Source organism: Salvia hispanica, chromosome 4 (genome assembly GCF_029641045.1).
Source record: "Salvia hispanica isolate PSC_SH4W2 chromosome 4, Shi_PSC_v1, whole genome shotgun sequence".
Lineage (NCBI taxonomy): Eukaryota > Viridiplantae > Streptophyta > Magnoliopsida > Lamiales > Lamiaceae > Salvia > Salvia hispanica.
Window position 1 is genome coordinate 18,172,701 of NC_142695.1, and position 15,092 is coordinate 18,187,792.

A 15,092-nucleotide genomic window follows, 5' to 3' on the forward strand; every position below is an offset into this window, starting at 1 on the left:
GGCGGATTGCCCGAAGTGGACATGCTTTCCTTTTCTTACCGGTTTACGTTGGAGGGGTACGTTTGGAATTTTGTGTCTACACTCACTATACTGAATTTTTCGGTAATACTCCATAAAAGAAAATGAAAACAGACTTTTGGTAGCTTGGGTAACTTAGGTTGGTTACACTTAGAGCATCCAAGGGAGCCACGGCCGGGCCACGGGAGAGCCGCGGCTCCCTACAGTGACTGGGGTGGGCAGCCACGGCCGGGGGGGAGGGGGGGGGGGTGGTGGGGGAGGGGCAACACGGGAGCGCCACGATCGTGGCCTGGCCGCGGCGCTTGGGCGCGAATCGCGGCTCCCCTATTTTTGAATTTTTTTTTTTATTAATTCTATAAATATATCCATTTTTTCCCAATTTTTTACACCATTCCAATCTCCACTCTTTTCATTTTATCACCAATTCTGCGTTTGAAAAATGAGTTCCGACGATGAGTTCCAACAATTGGTGGATAGGGAGTTCGATGAACTCGTTCAAGAGGTGCAACGGCAGAAGAGGAGGAGGCGGCGGCGGCGTTCGTTCGCCCGTTCTATCATCGGCGGACCATCTGTCGTGACCATGTCAGGGCACACCAGCGGTTGATGGAAGACTACTTTGGCGACAAACCCCGTTACCCAGCAGAGATTTTCCGTCGCCGCTTCAGAATGTCACAACGGTTATTCATCCGTATAGCGACCACATTGGCGTAGCGGTATAGGTGCTTCACATTGTGCAGTGATGCTAGCGGCCGACCCAGGTTGTCGACATATCAGAAGTGTACCGCTGCAATTAGGCAGCTTGCCTATGCCGGACCCGCTGATATGTTCGACGAATACCTACAGTTGGGTGAAACAACTGCCCTAACGACGCTGAGGCAGTTTTGTAATTGTATCCAGGCCATCTTCGGTCTGGAGTATTTACGGAAGCCAACTGCCGATGAGTGCCAGAGATTGATAGATATGCACGGGAGAGTGCATACTTTTCTGGGGATGTTGGGCAGCATCGATTGCATGCAGTGGGAGTGGAGGAACTGCCCGGTTGCTTGGAAGGGGCAGTTCACATCTGGATTCAAAGGGAGACACCCAACAATGATACTGAAAGCTGTTGCTGACTATCGATTACGAATCTGGCATGCATATTTTGGTGTCGCAGGGTCGAACAACGACATCAACATACTGGATTCGTCTCATCTCTTCAATGATGAGTGTCAGGGTGAGGGTCCGACTGTCAGATTCACTGCCAACGGGACGCAGTACAACATGGCATACTACTTAGCCGATGGGATATACCCTCGTTGGCCCGTGTTTGTCAAGACGATCCGGCAGCCGGTTGGGCCGAAACAATCCTATTTCGCGGCCAAACAAGAGAGTGTTAGGAAGGACGTTGAGCGTGCTTTTGGTGTCCTCCAATCGCGATGGGCCATTCTACGGTGCCCGGTTCGATAAAGGCACGAAAATGATGTCGCCTCCATCATGTATGCATGTATCATATTGCACAATATGATAATAGAGAACGAAGGATATTCTGCAGAGAACTGGGCACCGGAAGAGGGTGCAAGTACGAGTCACGGTGTTGCAACCGCCCCACTGCAGATGGGTGTACCGTGTAGTGATGCATACTTGATCTAACGGTTCGCCGATATGCGGAGAGAAATATCACATACGACATTGCAGGCTGATATGATCGAAGAGGTTTGGAATCGTAGGGGAGGAGGGGGTAGAGCGTGATATGCGTTGGGAATGTAGTTTATGAGAAGTCGAAAATTTTTGTTGTATAATTTTACCCCTTTGTATAATACAACGAAGATTTTGTTTTAATTTTAGTTCTTATGCATTTTTTCAATTATTATAGTCCAATAACTTTTATTGTAGTAGAATTAATATATAAACAAAATGGAAAAAAAATTAAACTTTTTGGTGATTTGGCCATGTCCACTATAGTGAAAAACATGGACATTGGTGGCCTGGCCACGATTTTATGGTCTGGCCACACTTTGTGGATTGGCCCGGCCAACTATAGTGGACAACACTCTTAGCACTTAAGTGACAGATTCACTAAATAGTCCAATGTAGCCAAATAAAATAAGAAACAACAAAAAGGTCTAAAAAAAAATTTAGAGAAAGTAACTTTGGCTGTAAGAAAATTAGAAAAAAAGAAATGAAGAGGAAATTGAAATTCAGTCAAAATCGAAATTAGGAAAAAGTAATTAGATTAGACTCTCGACCTCGGAGGATTAAAATGATGAAAAACAAGAAAAACATAATGTGGGGTGAGAGAGGCTCGAACTCTCGACCTCAGGATTACTCAGAAGCTATGAGACCTACGCGCTAGCCAACTGCGCCACCACCCCTTGCTGCCTAATTGTTCAGTTTCTTTAATCAGATTTGGGAGGTTTACTTTTGTGCTAATGCCGAATTAGTAGAATTTAATGCTTCAAAATTAATTTATTCTCAAGTGAAGATAAATTAGATATTATAATCGTGGAATAACATCTAATATGCTCATTAATTAAAGGTTAATGGCGAAATATATCATGTAATTTTATTAGTTTTATCGCAATTCTTTGGAATTTCTCTACAATAATAATTAAATAATTTACTTTAATTTATATTACAGTCTTCAATTTATATCAATTTCTGTCATCAGAGTTTTAATTCAACGGTAGAATCGTGACATAGCGTGTTGGAAGATTATATTTTTCTTCAAATAATAAGTTGTATACCAGAATATTACTTAATAGTTTATATTTATTCTTCAATACAATTACAAAAACAATTGGTCAAATTTCATACAGAACATAATTGTCAAAATAATCACTAATTTAGACATCAAAAAATTGGACAACTTTTTTCACTTAATAAATTGCAATAAATTAAGACATGAACAAAATAAAACACAGTCCTTATAAGTCGCAATCCACATTCGTTCACAATAATTTCAAGCACAAAATCAACTTAATACAGGGGAATGGATCTAGAGGGATCAGATGCTGCAATCACAACGAGATATCGTGGATCAACATGAGAGGAGAATTAAATAATTATACTCCAGTTTGCCTTGCAAGTGGCATAGTTTGTTACAAATACCTTTAGGTTTAGACGTTTAGTATAGCATGCATTATTCTATAACCATCGATAGACGTAGTTTGTATGATGAATGCGTTAAAAATTCATGATTTAGTAGATTTATATACAGGGAGGAATTATAGTATTGGAATTATTATAATCTTGCACCAAAATATTGGACACTTAGCAACCTCTCCATTTTTCTTAATAAATAGAGAATCGATGTAATTACAGTGCACGGGATTGACACTAAGTAAGTTTATTTTTCTTTTAAAAAAATGGGTCGATATTGCAGTGCACGTGGATCGATATAAATCAATTTGGTTTTAGAAGTATTAAATTATGATGTTTATATCAAATTAATTACTAAAATTTACTTTATTTTATAATGAGTGGTAAACTCTATAGGAGTATTTTATATTGTTATATATTCAATTTAGATTTTTAGTTATTTTATTCCGCATGATAAATAAGATGCCACATACTACTTTTTATTCCGCATGATAAATAATAATGAAAGCAACGAAAAACTAGAGATTGCAAATGATATTGATGCATGTGTGAAATGAAGGTATTGAGTTGGAGGACGTGGTTATGACTAATTATCAATTGATTATATATCTAAGATTGAGTTATAAGATTGAATCTTATAAACAAAACACAACACATATATAATTCCGATACATAATCATGAGACGAATAATCCAAACACAATCAAATGAAACTACAAATATAGAGCTGGTGAAACCGAACACCACGAATCGAAAATACTGCTAAAGCTCAATCTTGTCTAAACTAGAACCCATCAAACCGATTAAGTATTAGGCCCAAAAATATACTCTAATCCATAATACCGATCATCGCCAAATTGAGCAATTGCCAATTGGCAACCTATCTTCATTAACATAATCAATCTAGCAGAATAAAGCAGAGATGATAAAACCAAAATGCACCTCTCAATCACCTAAACAAAGAATCGAAAACAAGTTTGAAAACGTAAGGGTGGTGATCTTGCCTTGTAGAGTTGAAGTCAAACCTAAAACAACACATGGTACAAAAAACACCACTGCCCGTTGGAAACTTGGAATAGTTCATCCCATAGCATTATGTGTTCACTCTTAGACATGACTTATTTCCTCCAATAAGGCTCTGTTCGATACCATGAAATTGGGCATGCAAAATTGAAATTTGAGCCTTCAATTCAAAATCCAATGTTCGCCATCACAAAATCTTAGGATTTGGAACTGGGAATGAATGACAATTCCAATTCCTCCCAATTCAACCATTTGAATTTCATATCAAAAATAGATAATTAGAATTCTAAATAGTTATATAATTGGGCACCTTCACATACTGGCACATTGCACACACTAGGCACACACATCCACACACTATGGAATATGAATTAGTATAATTAAATTTCTTTGTTTAACAAAGAAAATAAAGTATTTGGAATTGTATTATAATTCAATTCTTTTAAATTCAATACTGTAGAATTCTAATTCCAATTCCAATTAGGTGGAGGTATCAAACGAATTGTACAACAATATTTACAGTGAGACAACAATTCATATATAAATAATACCCCTTGTATGGAAGACAGGGCAATATTGGACATTATCCTAACCAGTATCAAGCTCAAAACTAACCAAGGCAATAAAAGAGACAAAGTAACAACAGCAGTAGACATAAAAAAACAACAGAATTCATTGATAAAGACTAAAATAAACCAGTACTATCAGTATCTCAACTTGAATTTAGTTCAGAAACATACTAACAATAACAAGGATATTAAAAGGCAGTAACTACTACCAGGAATTTAACGGTACGATTTCTGGAACCTAGCTCGAGCACCACGACCACCGAATTTCTTTGGCTCGCAGCGCCTGGGATCGGCGACGAGCAGCGTCCTGTCGTACCTACCGAGGATGTCCTTAATCTCCTTCTTCGACTGCTCATCGACGTACTTCTGGTAGAAGGCAACGAGCGCCTTGGCGATGGACTGACGGATGGCGTAGATCTGCGAGGTGTGACCTCCGCCTTTGACGCGGATGCGCATGTCCACTCCGGCGAAGCGGTGGCGGCCGAGGAGGAGGATCGGCTCGAACGCCTTGTACCGGAGGATCTCCGGCTCTACCAGCTCGATCGGTTTGCCGTTGATTTTGATCAATCCACGGCCGCGCTTGCAGTGAGTGACCGCCACTGCGGTTTTCTTGCGACCAAAGCACTGAACTGATTCCTTTGCGGTGGGTGCCGCCATGGCTGCTATAGTTCTCTCTTGGAGATTCTTCTCTCTTCGTCTCTCTGCGGCTGCGGCTGAATGGCTAAACAAATTGAACCCTAGATGAGTTTTTAATAAAAGAGGGGAAACTATGTTATTATTTGGATTGGGCCTTTGCAGTTTGGATTGGGCCACAAGGCCGTAGTAACGATTTATCCAAAGAAGCAGCGTTTGGTAGGTAGAGATTAACTTGTTCCCAATAAAACTTAAAATACTATTTGTATTTTGTAGTGGTGCTCTCCTCTATGAGTCGAGCTGTAAACTTGATTGAGTTTGGCGTGTGGTTTGCTTCAACAAAATAAAGAATTAGATGGATTTGGAATTTTGGATCCCCTGCGCTTGTTTGCTTCAACAAAATAGATAATTAGATGGATTTGATCCCCTACTGTCGCTCCAAGCACAACCGGAGCTACTGTTACACATAACATTTTATTTGATAATAAATTGTAATATTAAAATATTATATGTCCTATTTAAGATGACTCAGTTCGTTTTTCACACTTATTTTATAAAAATCATAATAATTAGTTAAAATGGAGAAAAAATAAAATAAGAAAAAGAATAATATAGAAGAGAGTCTATAAAAAAGTAAAGAAAGTAAAATTATATATTAAATTTTTTTATTTTAAAAAATTATCACATTGTGCTTGGAGCCACAGAGATCCAAACCCAAATTAAATGCCTAGCAAATTTAGCCAATTCACTTAAGACTGTACATAGACTATAATTGTTACAGTCCTTAAATGTGTTCACACTGATGTCTACTCTAAGTTTTCATGTGGTTAGCTAAATTTGCCTAAAGACACGCCACAATGCCACACCACAATGCCACACTCACAATCAAATTCATAGCTCTCCCTCTACTTATATTTTCTCTCCATTCTCTACTTATTATTTTGGATTTTATTATCCTATTATTAAAGAATTTGTCATTAGGCTACTTATCTTGTTAGTCCGTAGATAATATTTTGTATTCCCGTTAATAATGAAATTTTTGGTTCTCTCGCCGATGGTATTTTACCTCTATATTCAGAGGGTTTTTCCACCTAAAAACTTTGTTAATTTCTCTTTTATTTTTTTAATTTATCACGCTTCCGCGTACTCCTACAATATTATTTATATTAATTTTAGCTTATAACAAAGACCAAAATTCATAATTTAAGACTAATTTTATGTAATACTACTACTTCGTTACATTTTAGGGCATCCACAGTGGGGCGGAGGATGCGACGCCCTAAGCCCCGCCTTATGCACTGCCACATCAGCATTTTATCCTCCGCCCCTTCCACCTGCAATAGGGCGGACTATAGCTCGCCCTAAACCCCGTCCTAAGTATTTTATTTATTATTTGAATATTTAAACACTACAATATTTATTTTTTATTTTTGCAAACATATCAATTAACAAGAATAAGTATAAAAACACTATAATTAAAGGCAAATCCTATTGTCAATATTTATTTTTTATTTTTTATTTTTTGTGCTTGCAAAAATGAAAAATTGTCGGAATTCATTATTGAATTTAGAGAGAAATTGAGATGAGGAAGAGAGTGGAGTGAAAGGTGTGAAATGAAGTAAAAAAATTGGTGATATATATAAAAGAAAATACAAAAAAAATTTAAAATAAAAATAAAAATGTGTGCATCCTCCGCCCTATAGTCCGCACCTCCTGCAATGGCGGACTAAGGGGCGGAGGATAGACCGGAGGATGCATCCTCCGTGTCATAGTCTGCGGACGATGCATAGGGTGCGGAGGATAAAATGTGCATAGTCCGTGGTGCTGCAGTGGTGGACTAAGGAGCGGGTCCGTCGCATCCTCCGCCCCATTGTGGATACTCTTAATAAGCATAAGTTCACCATTAAGCTCGTCGATATTCCTTCTTTTAGTTCGTGGAGCCGCACAGCACATAGCTAGAAAAGTCAGAGAGCCCAGATTATATGATATACATAGTTGATCGATGATCATTTCCTATATATCATCATTGCTTTTTCTTCAATAGAAGTTCATGACCGTGTCCGTGCGAATTCTATCATATTACTATTATTTACATAATCGAACAACATTAATAGGTTTAGAATTGTCTGGTTACGTGGGAAGGAAGTTGTTACAATAAATTGACAATCAAATAACCAATTTTGCATTGAATAGATCTTGCTAAAATTTCAAGAAATGTAAATTCGAACTAAGAATTGGACCTGTTATAGAACATGTAACATTTTATGATACGAAACCAAGTAATCAGCATCAAGTGTGCATTGTATTCAAGGACCTTGGATAGAGAAGTTTATACTCCCACCGTCCGCTACTAGAAGTCATATTTTTTGGAAGCACGGGTTTAAGAAATGTTAAGAAAAGTGGGTGAAAAAAAGTTAGTGGAATAGGTGTCTCACTTGTATATATTAGTTTTAAATGAAATGTGGTAGAATGAGTTAGTGGAAGGTGGAATCCTATAACCATTATGGTAAAAGTGAATCGGGACTCCTATTTGCGGATGGACTAAAATGAGACTCCTATTCGTGGACGGGGGGAGTATCGTTTAACGAAAAACCACGCATTCCATTGACTTCCACTCGATCGAGTGGTTTTACTAAATAGGGATGTCAACTAGGTTAACAAGTTCGCGTTCGGGCCAATCCACTCGGGTTGTCAGGCTATTTAATTGCGGGCTATTTGGGTTATAAATTTTTAACTCTAGCCCTAATTTATTGGATTTTGTGCTAACCCATCAGGTTATTTGGGCCAAAAAACTTTCGAAAACAAACTCATGTAATCAAATTTTTCGTCTGTAATTTGATTCTAAATTTTAGATATTTTTCATACTTAGGTTTAGAATCACATAATACCTTCAAATCTTCGACTTTCATCAATAATAGTTGGAGATGAATCTTTCATCTTGATCTACTATAATACTCCTATAAACAAAGATATACTCCCTCCGTCCCATTGAAGATGACCTTCAATGACCCACTTTCCTTTTTAGTTTGTCCCAACCAAGATGACTCATTACTTAAAATGGAAACACCTTTATCTCTACTTTATTCCCTCTCTCTTACTTTACTCTCTCCTCTCAACACACAAAATAAAGTTGCATAAAACCCCGTGCCGCCCAAGGAAGGAGTCATCTTCCTTGGGACGGAGGGAGTATTAAAATTAGAGTACTCAATTTGAATTAAAACTTGTATCCGTGTCATTATTTTTGGCATTGCTCATATTCATTGTTAACAATACATAAATTGGAATTTTGATAGATTAATTCTCAATTTTGTCTTGATTGTCTTTGGCAGTGATAAGCCAGTGATGACAGATGACGGAAGAATGAGTCAAGGTGGAACTTAGAAGGTGATATTGGAGAACCATGTAGGAAGGTTCGGAATGAAGATCGGAGAAGATTAACAAAATGTTGCGCTTGAAATTCAAAAATATAAAAAAAATTACTATTTTAATTAAAAATTACAACCCACACGGCCAACCCGCCAACCCTAATGAGCTAATCTATTTAGCCCGTTTTTTTACTCGGGTTGTGAAATTAGAGCCCTAATCCACCAATCTTTATTAGACTATTTGTACTAACTCAAGAATTTTGGATTAGATTGACATCCCTAACTAAAGGCCGAGCGGATCTCCTGCTCCACTTCTCATGCTCCACTCTGCTTCACCTCTCACAATCAAATAAAATAATATAACTATGAGCTACTACTATTATTTTATTTGATTGTGAGGGATAGAGCAGGAGTGGAGCAGGAGATCCTCCGAGCTAAAGGGGTGGGTTTGATTGTGGATCCCCTTAGTTATTTTTCTTACAATTACACAATGCTAAATAATTTTACTAAATTATTAAAGCGATGTAACAAAACAAAATCAAATGTTACCGAGAAATATGGCGATAAGGCAGAGGAACAGATTTAGCAATTTCAATGTTGTTAGATTTCATTTCATGAATAACGGACATATAAAGCAGCTGCTCCATCGCTTCCCTCACTCTCTGTGGTCTTCTGCCTTCGTAGATTCCGCCTCTCTCTCTCTTCTTCCTTCTCTCCATCACACACAGAGAGAGACGCAATCTCAGCACTCACCCATCTTGATGGAGAGCATTGCCCTCTACTCTTCATCCTCCACCACAACCGCCACTTCCTTCTCCCGCTTCTCCCTCCCCCGCCTCCGCCCCTCCGCCCATCTCCGCCCCCTCAAATCTACCCCCAAACTCCCCTTCATCCACACCCCCACCCATTCCCCCCTTTTCCACCCCATTCACAAAACCACTCCCAGAAGACTCCCCATCTTCTCCCCCGCCGCCGCCGCCGAATCGACACCCGCATCTCCTCCTCTACAAGGCGCCAAACTCATCCCCTTAATAATCTCAGTCGCAATCGGAGTCGTCGTCCGCTTCTTCGTCCCCAAACCCCCCGAAGTGACCCCTCAGGCATGGCAACTGCTCTCAATTTTCCTCTCCACCATCGCCGGCCTCGTCCTCAGCCCCCTCCCCGTCGGCGCTTGGGCCTTCATCGGCCTCACCACCTCAATTCTCACCAAAACGCTCACCTTCACCGCCGCCTTCTCCGCCTTCACTAATGAGGTCATTTGGCTCATTGTCATCTCCTTCTTCTTCGCCCGCGGCTTCGTCAAGACTGGATTGGGCGACCGGATTGCCACCTATTTCGTGAAATGGTTGGGGAAGAGCACTCTCGGATTGTCATACGGCTTGACTCTGAGTGAAGCGCTTATTGCGCCGGCAATGCCTAGCACCACCGCCAGAGCCGGAGGCGTGTTCTTGCCCATCATTAAGTCGCTCTCCTTGTCGGCCGGGAGTAATCCCGGAGACCCCTCCAAGAAGAAGCTCGGTTCATATTTAGTGCAATCTCAGTTTCAGGTTTGCTTCTGCCATTTTCATCGTTAATCATTGTTTTATGATCTGTTTAAGAATTGGAATTCCTCAATTGGGTGGATAAGAACAATGTTGATATTGTAAATGCATTTAATCACTTGTTTTTGTGATTCTGTCATTAGTCCTATGAAGAATGCTGCTTATTGTATTACTGCATTTCCTAATTTTGGCTATTTGTTAATGAAAATACTGAATTATATTCGAACCAAGTGAGAATAAATGGTAGTTATGCTTCTTCCCAATTAGTGAAAATGAATCAGATAATCTTGTGTAAGATATGAGGATCTGTGTTCTACACCGGCAAATTTGTTTTTGAATGTGTCCCTTACTTGTCTCCCAGTTACTCATGCATTCCTCTTTTGTTGTGTGACAGTCTGCTGGTAACTCTAGTGGTCTTTTCCTAACTGCTGCAGCTCAAAATTTGCTGTGTCTCAAACTCGCTGAGGAGCTTGGGGTTGTAATTTCGAGTCCATGGGTTTCTTGGTTCAAGGCAGCAAGTTTGCCTGCATTTGTCTCTCTTTTGGCTACACCACTCATCTTGTATAAGCTTTATCCTCCTGAAATCAAGGATACACCTGACGCCCCTGCAATGGCTGCAAAGAGATTGGAGCTTATGGGACCTGTCACCAAAAATGAATTGGTCATGATCGGTACAATGCTTCTTGCAGTTTCTTTGTGGATTTTCGGGTATGTGTTACTTTCTTTAATTGGTCATGATTGGTACAATACTGATTCATTACTGTTATAGAGACATCTTCTGTTGGAATATGAAATCTGAATCTCACTAGACTGTTTTCACTTTTCATTGATTCCATGCCAGAATAGAGTACTATGACATAATATATGCTTCAACTACCATGAGCGACACTCTTTGCCATTTCTGTATTTGCATCGTTTGAAGCTGATTACTCAATAGACGTACTTTAATGTGTTCCTTAGACTGAATTTTGTGGTTTCGTTCCCTGTTAACTATAGATTGATTTATGAGATTATGATATTCATGCAGAGACGCACTAGGCATTGCAAGTGTTGTTGCTGCAATGCTTGGTCTTTCGATCCTCCTGTTACTGGGAGTGCTTGATTGGAATGACTGCTTAAGTGAGAAATCAGCATGGGACACTTTGGCATGGTTTGCAGTTCTGGTAGGCATGGCTGGCCAATTGACAAATCTTGGCATTGTGAGCTGGATGTCTACTTGTGTAGCCAAAGCACTGCAGTCATTGTCACTGAGTTGGCCAGCTGCTTTTGGCGTGCTTCAAGCTGCGTACTTCTGTATCCACTACCTATTTGCAAGTCAAACTGGCCATGTCGGAGCGCTGTACTCTGCATTTCTTGCCATGCATTTGGCATCCGGAGTTCCAGGCGTTCTAGCAGCACTGGCTCTAGCTTACAATACCAATCTATTTGGCGCTTTGACACATTATAGCAGTGGTCAAGCTGCTGTTTATTTCGGAGGTACAGCTACTCTTCTCTTCTACGAGTTTTGCGTCTCCTCAAAATTCTACCTTTTCCCCCGTCTAAATTTTATGCACTGATGAGATAGTTGTTTATAGCTCTCATTCTAGAGTGCTGCTTTTTCTTAGATATTTTGACTTAACTAGTGTTTCTGCACCTTGTGTGAACAGCTGGTTATGTGGATCTTCCAGATGTGTTCAAGTACGGGTTTATCATGGCCCTTGTTAACGCGGTGATATGGGGAGTCGTCGGGGGTTTTTGGTGGAAGTTCTTGGGACTCTATTGATTTCAGACATTGTGTAAGTAAGTTTTTGGTATCTGATCCATGCTCTGAGAAAGTTTTTGGAACCTGAGAAAGCTTTAGCTGATAGGTTTGACCTCTTTCTTAGGCATTGTCTAAATTCAAAAAGGAAATTATTTATCTTCCTCGAACAAACTTGAAATGCATTGAGTTGATGAGCAAAAAAGAAGAGAAAAAAGAGCTCTTCTGGTTTCCTTTTTCTTTTTTTGTTCTGTCACTGTAAAGTATTACTATCATGCAAGGTCTTACAAGTTGCGGTTTTCAACCTAGAAGGAAATCGAATGGTGAATTAGGGTCCTTACTCTTTCGTTGCAAATTTATCATAAAAAAGGTGGGGGAAAAGAATATCTTCATTCATTATTACGAACATGAAGGCATTGGATAATGTACTTATCATTATTGTTTACCCAAATAATTCAAATGATTCATTTTTTTACAATTTTACTTGAATGTATGTGACCATTACCGATAATAGTTTATCAATTCACTAATAAAACAACTTGAAATAATTTAACTATAATGATATAATCTAAAAAGACATATGACTATGGGATGAAAGAATTTTTTTCTCAAATACTTTCATATATTTTTCTGTCCCAGTTGAAGTGATTGACAACTTTTTAGCACGTTTTTGGGAAAAATGATAGTAATAAATACTTCATCCGTCCCTGATTAAGAGTCACACTTTTCCATTTCGGTCCGTCCCCAATTAAGAGTCACACTTCATTTTTACCATAAATAGTAAGTAGGTCCCACATTCCACTAACTCAATCCACTCACATTTTATTATAAAACCAAGATAAAAAATGGGTCCCACATTCCACTAACTTTTTCAACCAACTTTTCTTTACATTTCTTAAAACCCGTGCCCGGTCAAAATGAGACTCCTAATCGGGGACGGAGGGAGTAGTTAAATGGAGATTTATCTCAAAACAATGGCTACAAAGAAATCAATCACATTAGTTGAGGTGTGGGATGCAGAGAGTTAGAGCATCCACAATGGGGCGGACGATGCGACGGACGATGCATCGTCCGTCGCATCGTCCGCCACTGTGGCATCGCGGACGATGGCCTCTCCATCGTCCGCGGACGAAGCGCGGATGATGCCTCATCGTCCGTCGCATCGTACGCCAATGTGGTGTCGCGGACGATGCGACGGACGAAGGCGATGCGTTTTCGGTTATTATTTAATTTTATTCAATTTTCGAAACCTATATATACCTCTCACTTTTCACTTCATTTTTCACTCATTTCACTCTCAAATTCACACTACATTTTCTACATTTCAAACAAAATGAATCCCGGAGATTACCCAAGTCCGAATAGTCCGATGTTCGGTGGTGCACGATGGTCGGGTACAGAACCCGATGAATACCGACCATTCGACACCAATGCCCCATACGATCTCGACTTCAGCACGGACTCGTACGGGCTGTCAGACATGGAGCCTTCTCCCAACTGCACACCCGCCGCCGCCGCCGCGTCGGGCTCCGCCATCAAGAAGAAGCGGACCAAGGCACGAGCCCAGAAGTTGCCGCAAACGGCGGTGTGTGAAGAGTTCGCCCCGGGAAGGACGAACTACGCCCCGGTTGATCCGGTGTTTGTCAACAACCAGAAGGTTACTGCGTATTGGGAGTGCATCGCCGAAAAATACAACGCGTCCAAGCCGCTGACCATCTACAAGCGCCAACTGGAGCAGCTCCGCAAGCACTGAGACCAAATAAAGAAGCAGGTCAATTTGTTCGCGGGGGAGTATGACAAGTACGAGAGGGAGCAGGCCTGCGGCGAGAGTCTATCGGATGTGCGCGACAAAGCGGTGCAATCGTACATGTCATTGTACGGCGAATTCAAGCACTACCAGTCCTGGGCGCTCTTGAAGGAGAAGCAGAAGTTCGTTGGTGGTGTGCTTCCCCAATCGACGGCGGCGAAGAAGAGGGCGTCGAAGCGCACCTTCACTGATTATACAAGCAGCGAAAGCGGCGCATCTCCAATGGACCTCAACAAGCCGGTGTTCGAGGATGAGGGTTCCGACACACCGATGTCCTCCCGGCGTCCCCCTAGCATCAAGCCTGCCAAGGCCAAGGGCAAGGCGACCTCCTCCGCCGCGGCGCCGCCTGACCAGGCCCCAAGCCCGACCCCGAGCGCGACCACGGCCCCGTCTTCGGCTGCATCACATGCCTACACGGATTTGGTGGTCTCCTCCGACTACAGGACGTTGTTGGACGCACACAACGCCCTGATGCTGGCGACCAACCCGGTTCAAATCGAAGGCATCCAGCGGATGATCGATTGCCTCAGCCGCAGGTTGGGACTACTCTAGACTAGGCAGTGTTTTTTTATATGTAGTGCACTTTTTTTTTTTTAATTTCTAATTTTGTAACTTTTTATTGAATTAAGTAAATGTAGGATTTGCTTAATTGTGTTGTTTTTATTTATTTATTTTGCTTGATATATTTGCATAAATTATATAAATACAAAATAAAAGTAAAATGCTAGGGCGGGGCTTAGGGGGGGCTATAGTCTGCCCCATTGCAGGTGGAAGGGGGGAGGATAAAATGTTGATGTGGCGGTGCATAGGGCAAGACTTAGGGCATCCACAGTGGGACGCCCTAAGCGACACCCTATGCACCGCCACATCAGCATTTTATCCTCCTCCCATTCCACCTGCAGTGGGGTGGACTATAGCCCGCCCTAAGCGACGCCCTAAGCATTTTACTTCTATTTTGTATTTATATTTTTATGTTTGCAAATGTAAATAAAAATAAACATATAAAAGCAACACAATTAAAGGGAAATTCTAAATTTACTTAATTAAAAAAAAAGTTACAAATTAAGAAATAAAAAAAAAGCACTAAATACAAAAAAAGGAGGCTAGTCTAGAGTAGTCTCAACTTGCGGCTGAGGCCATCGATCATCCGCTGGATGCCTTCGATTTGAGCCGGGTTGGTCGTCTGCATAAGGGCGGTGTGCGCGTCCAACAACGTCCTGTAGTCGGAGGAGGCCGCCAAATCCGAGTAGGCATGGGCCGCAGTCGAAGTCGCGGACGGTGTCGAACTCGGGGTCGGCGACGGGGCTTGGTCAGGTGGCGC

At 40.9% G+C, this 15,092-nt stretch overlaps 2 protein-coding genes and 1 non-coding gene across 3 annotated transcripts; 1 reads left to right on the forward strand and 2 right to left on the reverse strand.

Annotated features, from left to right (window-relative positions):
- Positions 1–2,284: 2,284 nt before the first annotated feature.
- TRNAM-CAU (transfer RNA methionine (anticodon CAU)) lies at positions 2,285–2,369 on the reverse strand. The gene is given in 2 exon segments: positions 2,285–2,320; positions 2,332–2,369. It is a non-coding gene; the product is annotated as a tRNA-Met (tRNA).
- Positions 2,370–4,773: 2,404 nt separating this feature from the next.
- On the reverse strand, positions 4,774–5,416 carry LOC125191969 (small ribosomal subunit protein uS9-like). The gene has a single exon (XM_048089411.2). The coding sequence runs from the start codon at positions 5,342–5,344 to the stop codon at positions 4,904–4,906; it is 441 nt and encodes a 146-aa protein (XP_047945368.1). The 5' UTR covers positions 5,345–5,416; the 3' UTR covers positions 4,774–4,903.
- A 3,858-nt stretch (positions 5,417–9,274) lies between these two features.
- On the forward strand, positions 9,275–12,203 carry LOC125192226 (dicarboxylate transporter 2.1, chloroplastic-like). Its single transcript, XM_048089740.2, has 4 exons — positions 9,275–10,232; positions 10,621–10,934; positions 11,254–11,702; positions 11,873–12,203. Exons 1-4 carry the CDS (start codon positions 9,300–9,302, stop codon positions 11,986–11,988), a joined length of 1,812 nt encoding a protein of 603 aa, XP_047945697.2. The 5' UTR covers positions 9,275–9,299; the 3' UTR covers positions 11,989–12,203.
- The last annotated feature ends 2,889 nt before the right edge of the window (positions 12,204–15,092 follow it).

What these genes read in the sequence shown, in the direction of transcription:
- LOC125191969 (XM_048089411.2), bottom strand. Translation starts at nt 5,344, where the DNA reads ATGGCGGCACCCACCGCAAAGGAATCAGTTCAGTGCTTTGGTCGCAAG.
- LOC125192226 (XM_048089740.2), top strand. Translation starts at nt 9,300, where the DNA reads ATGAATAACGGACATATAAAGCAGCTGCTCCATCGCTTCCCTCACTCT. An exon ending in TAGTGCAATCTCAGTTTCAG is followed by an intron (nt 10,233 to 10,620) that starts GTTTGCTTCTGC and finishes GTTGTGTGACAG; the next exon opens with TCTGCTGGTAACTCTAGTGG. An exon ending in GTTTCTTTGTGGATTTTCGG is followed by an intron (nt 10,935 to 11,253) that starts GTATGTGTTACT and finishes ATATTCATGCAG; the next exon opens with AGACGCACTAGGCATTGCAA.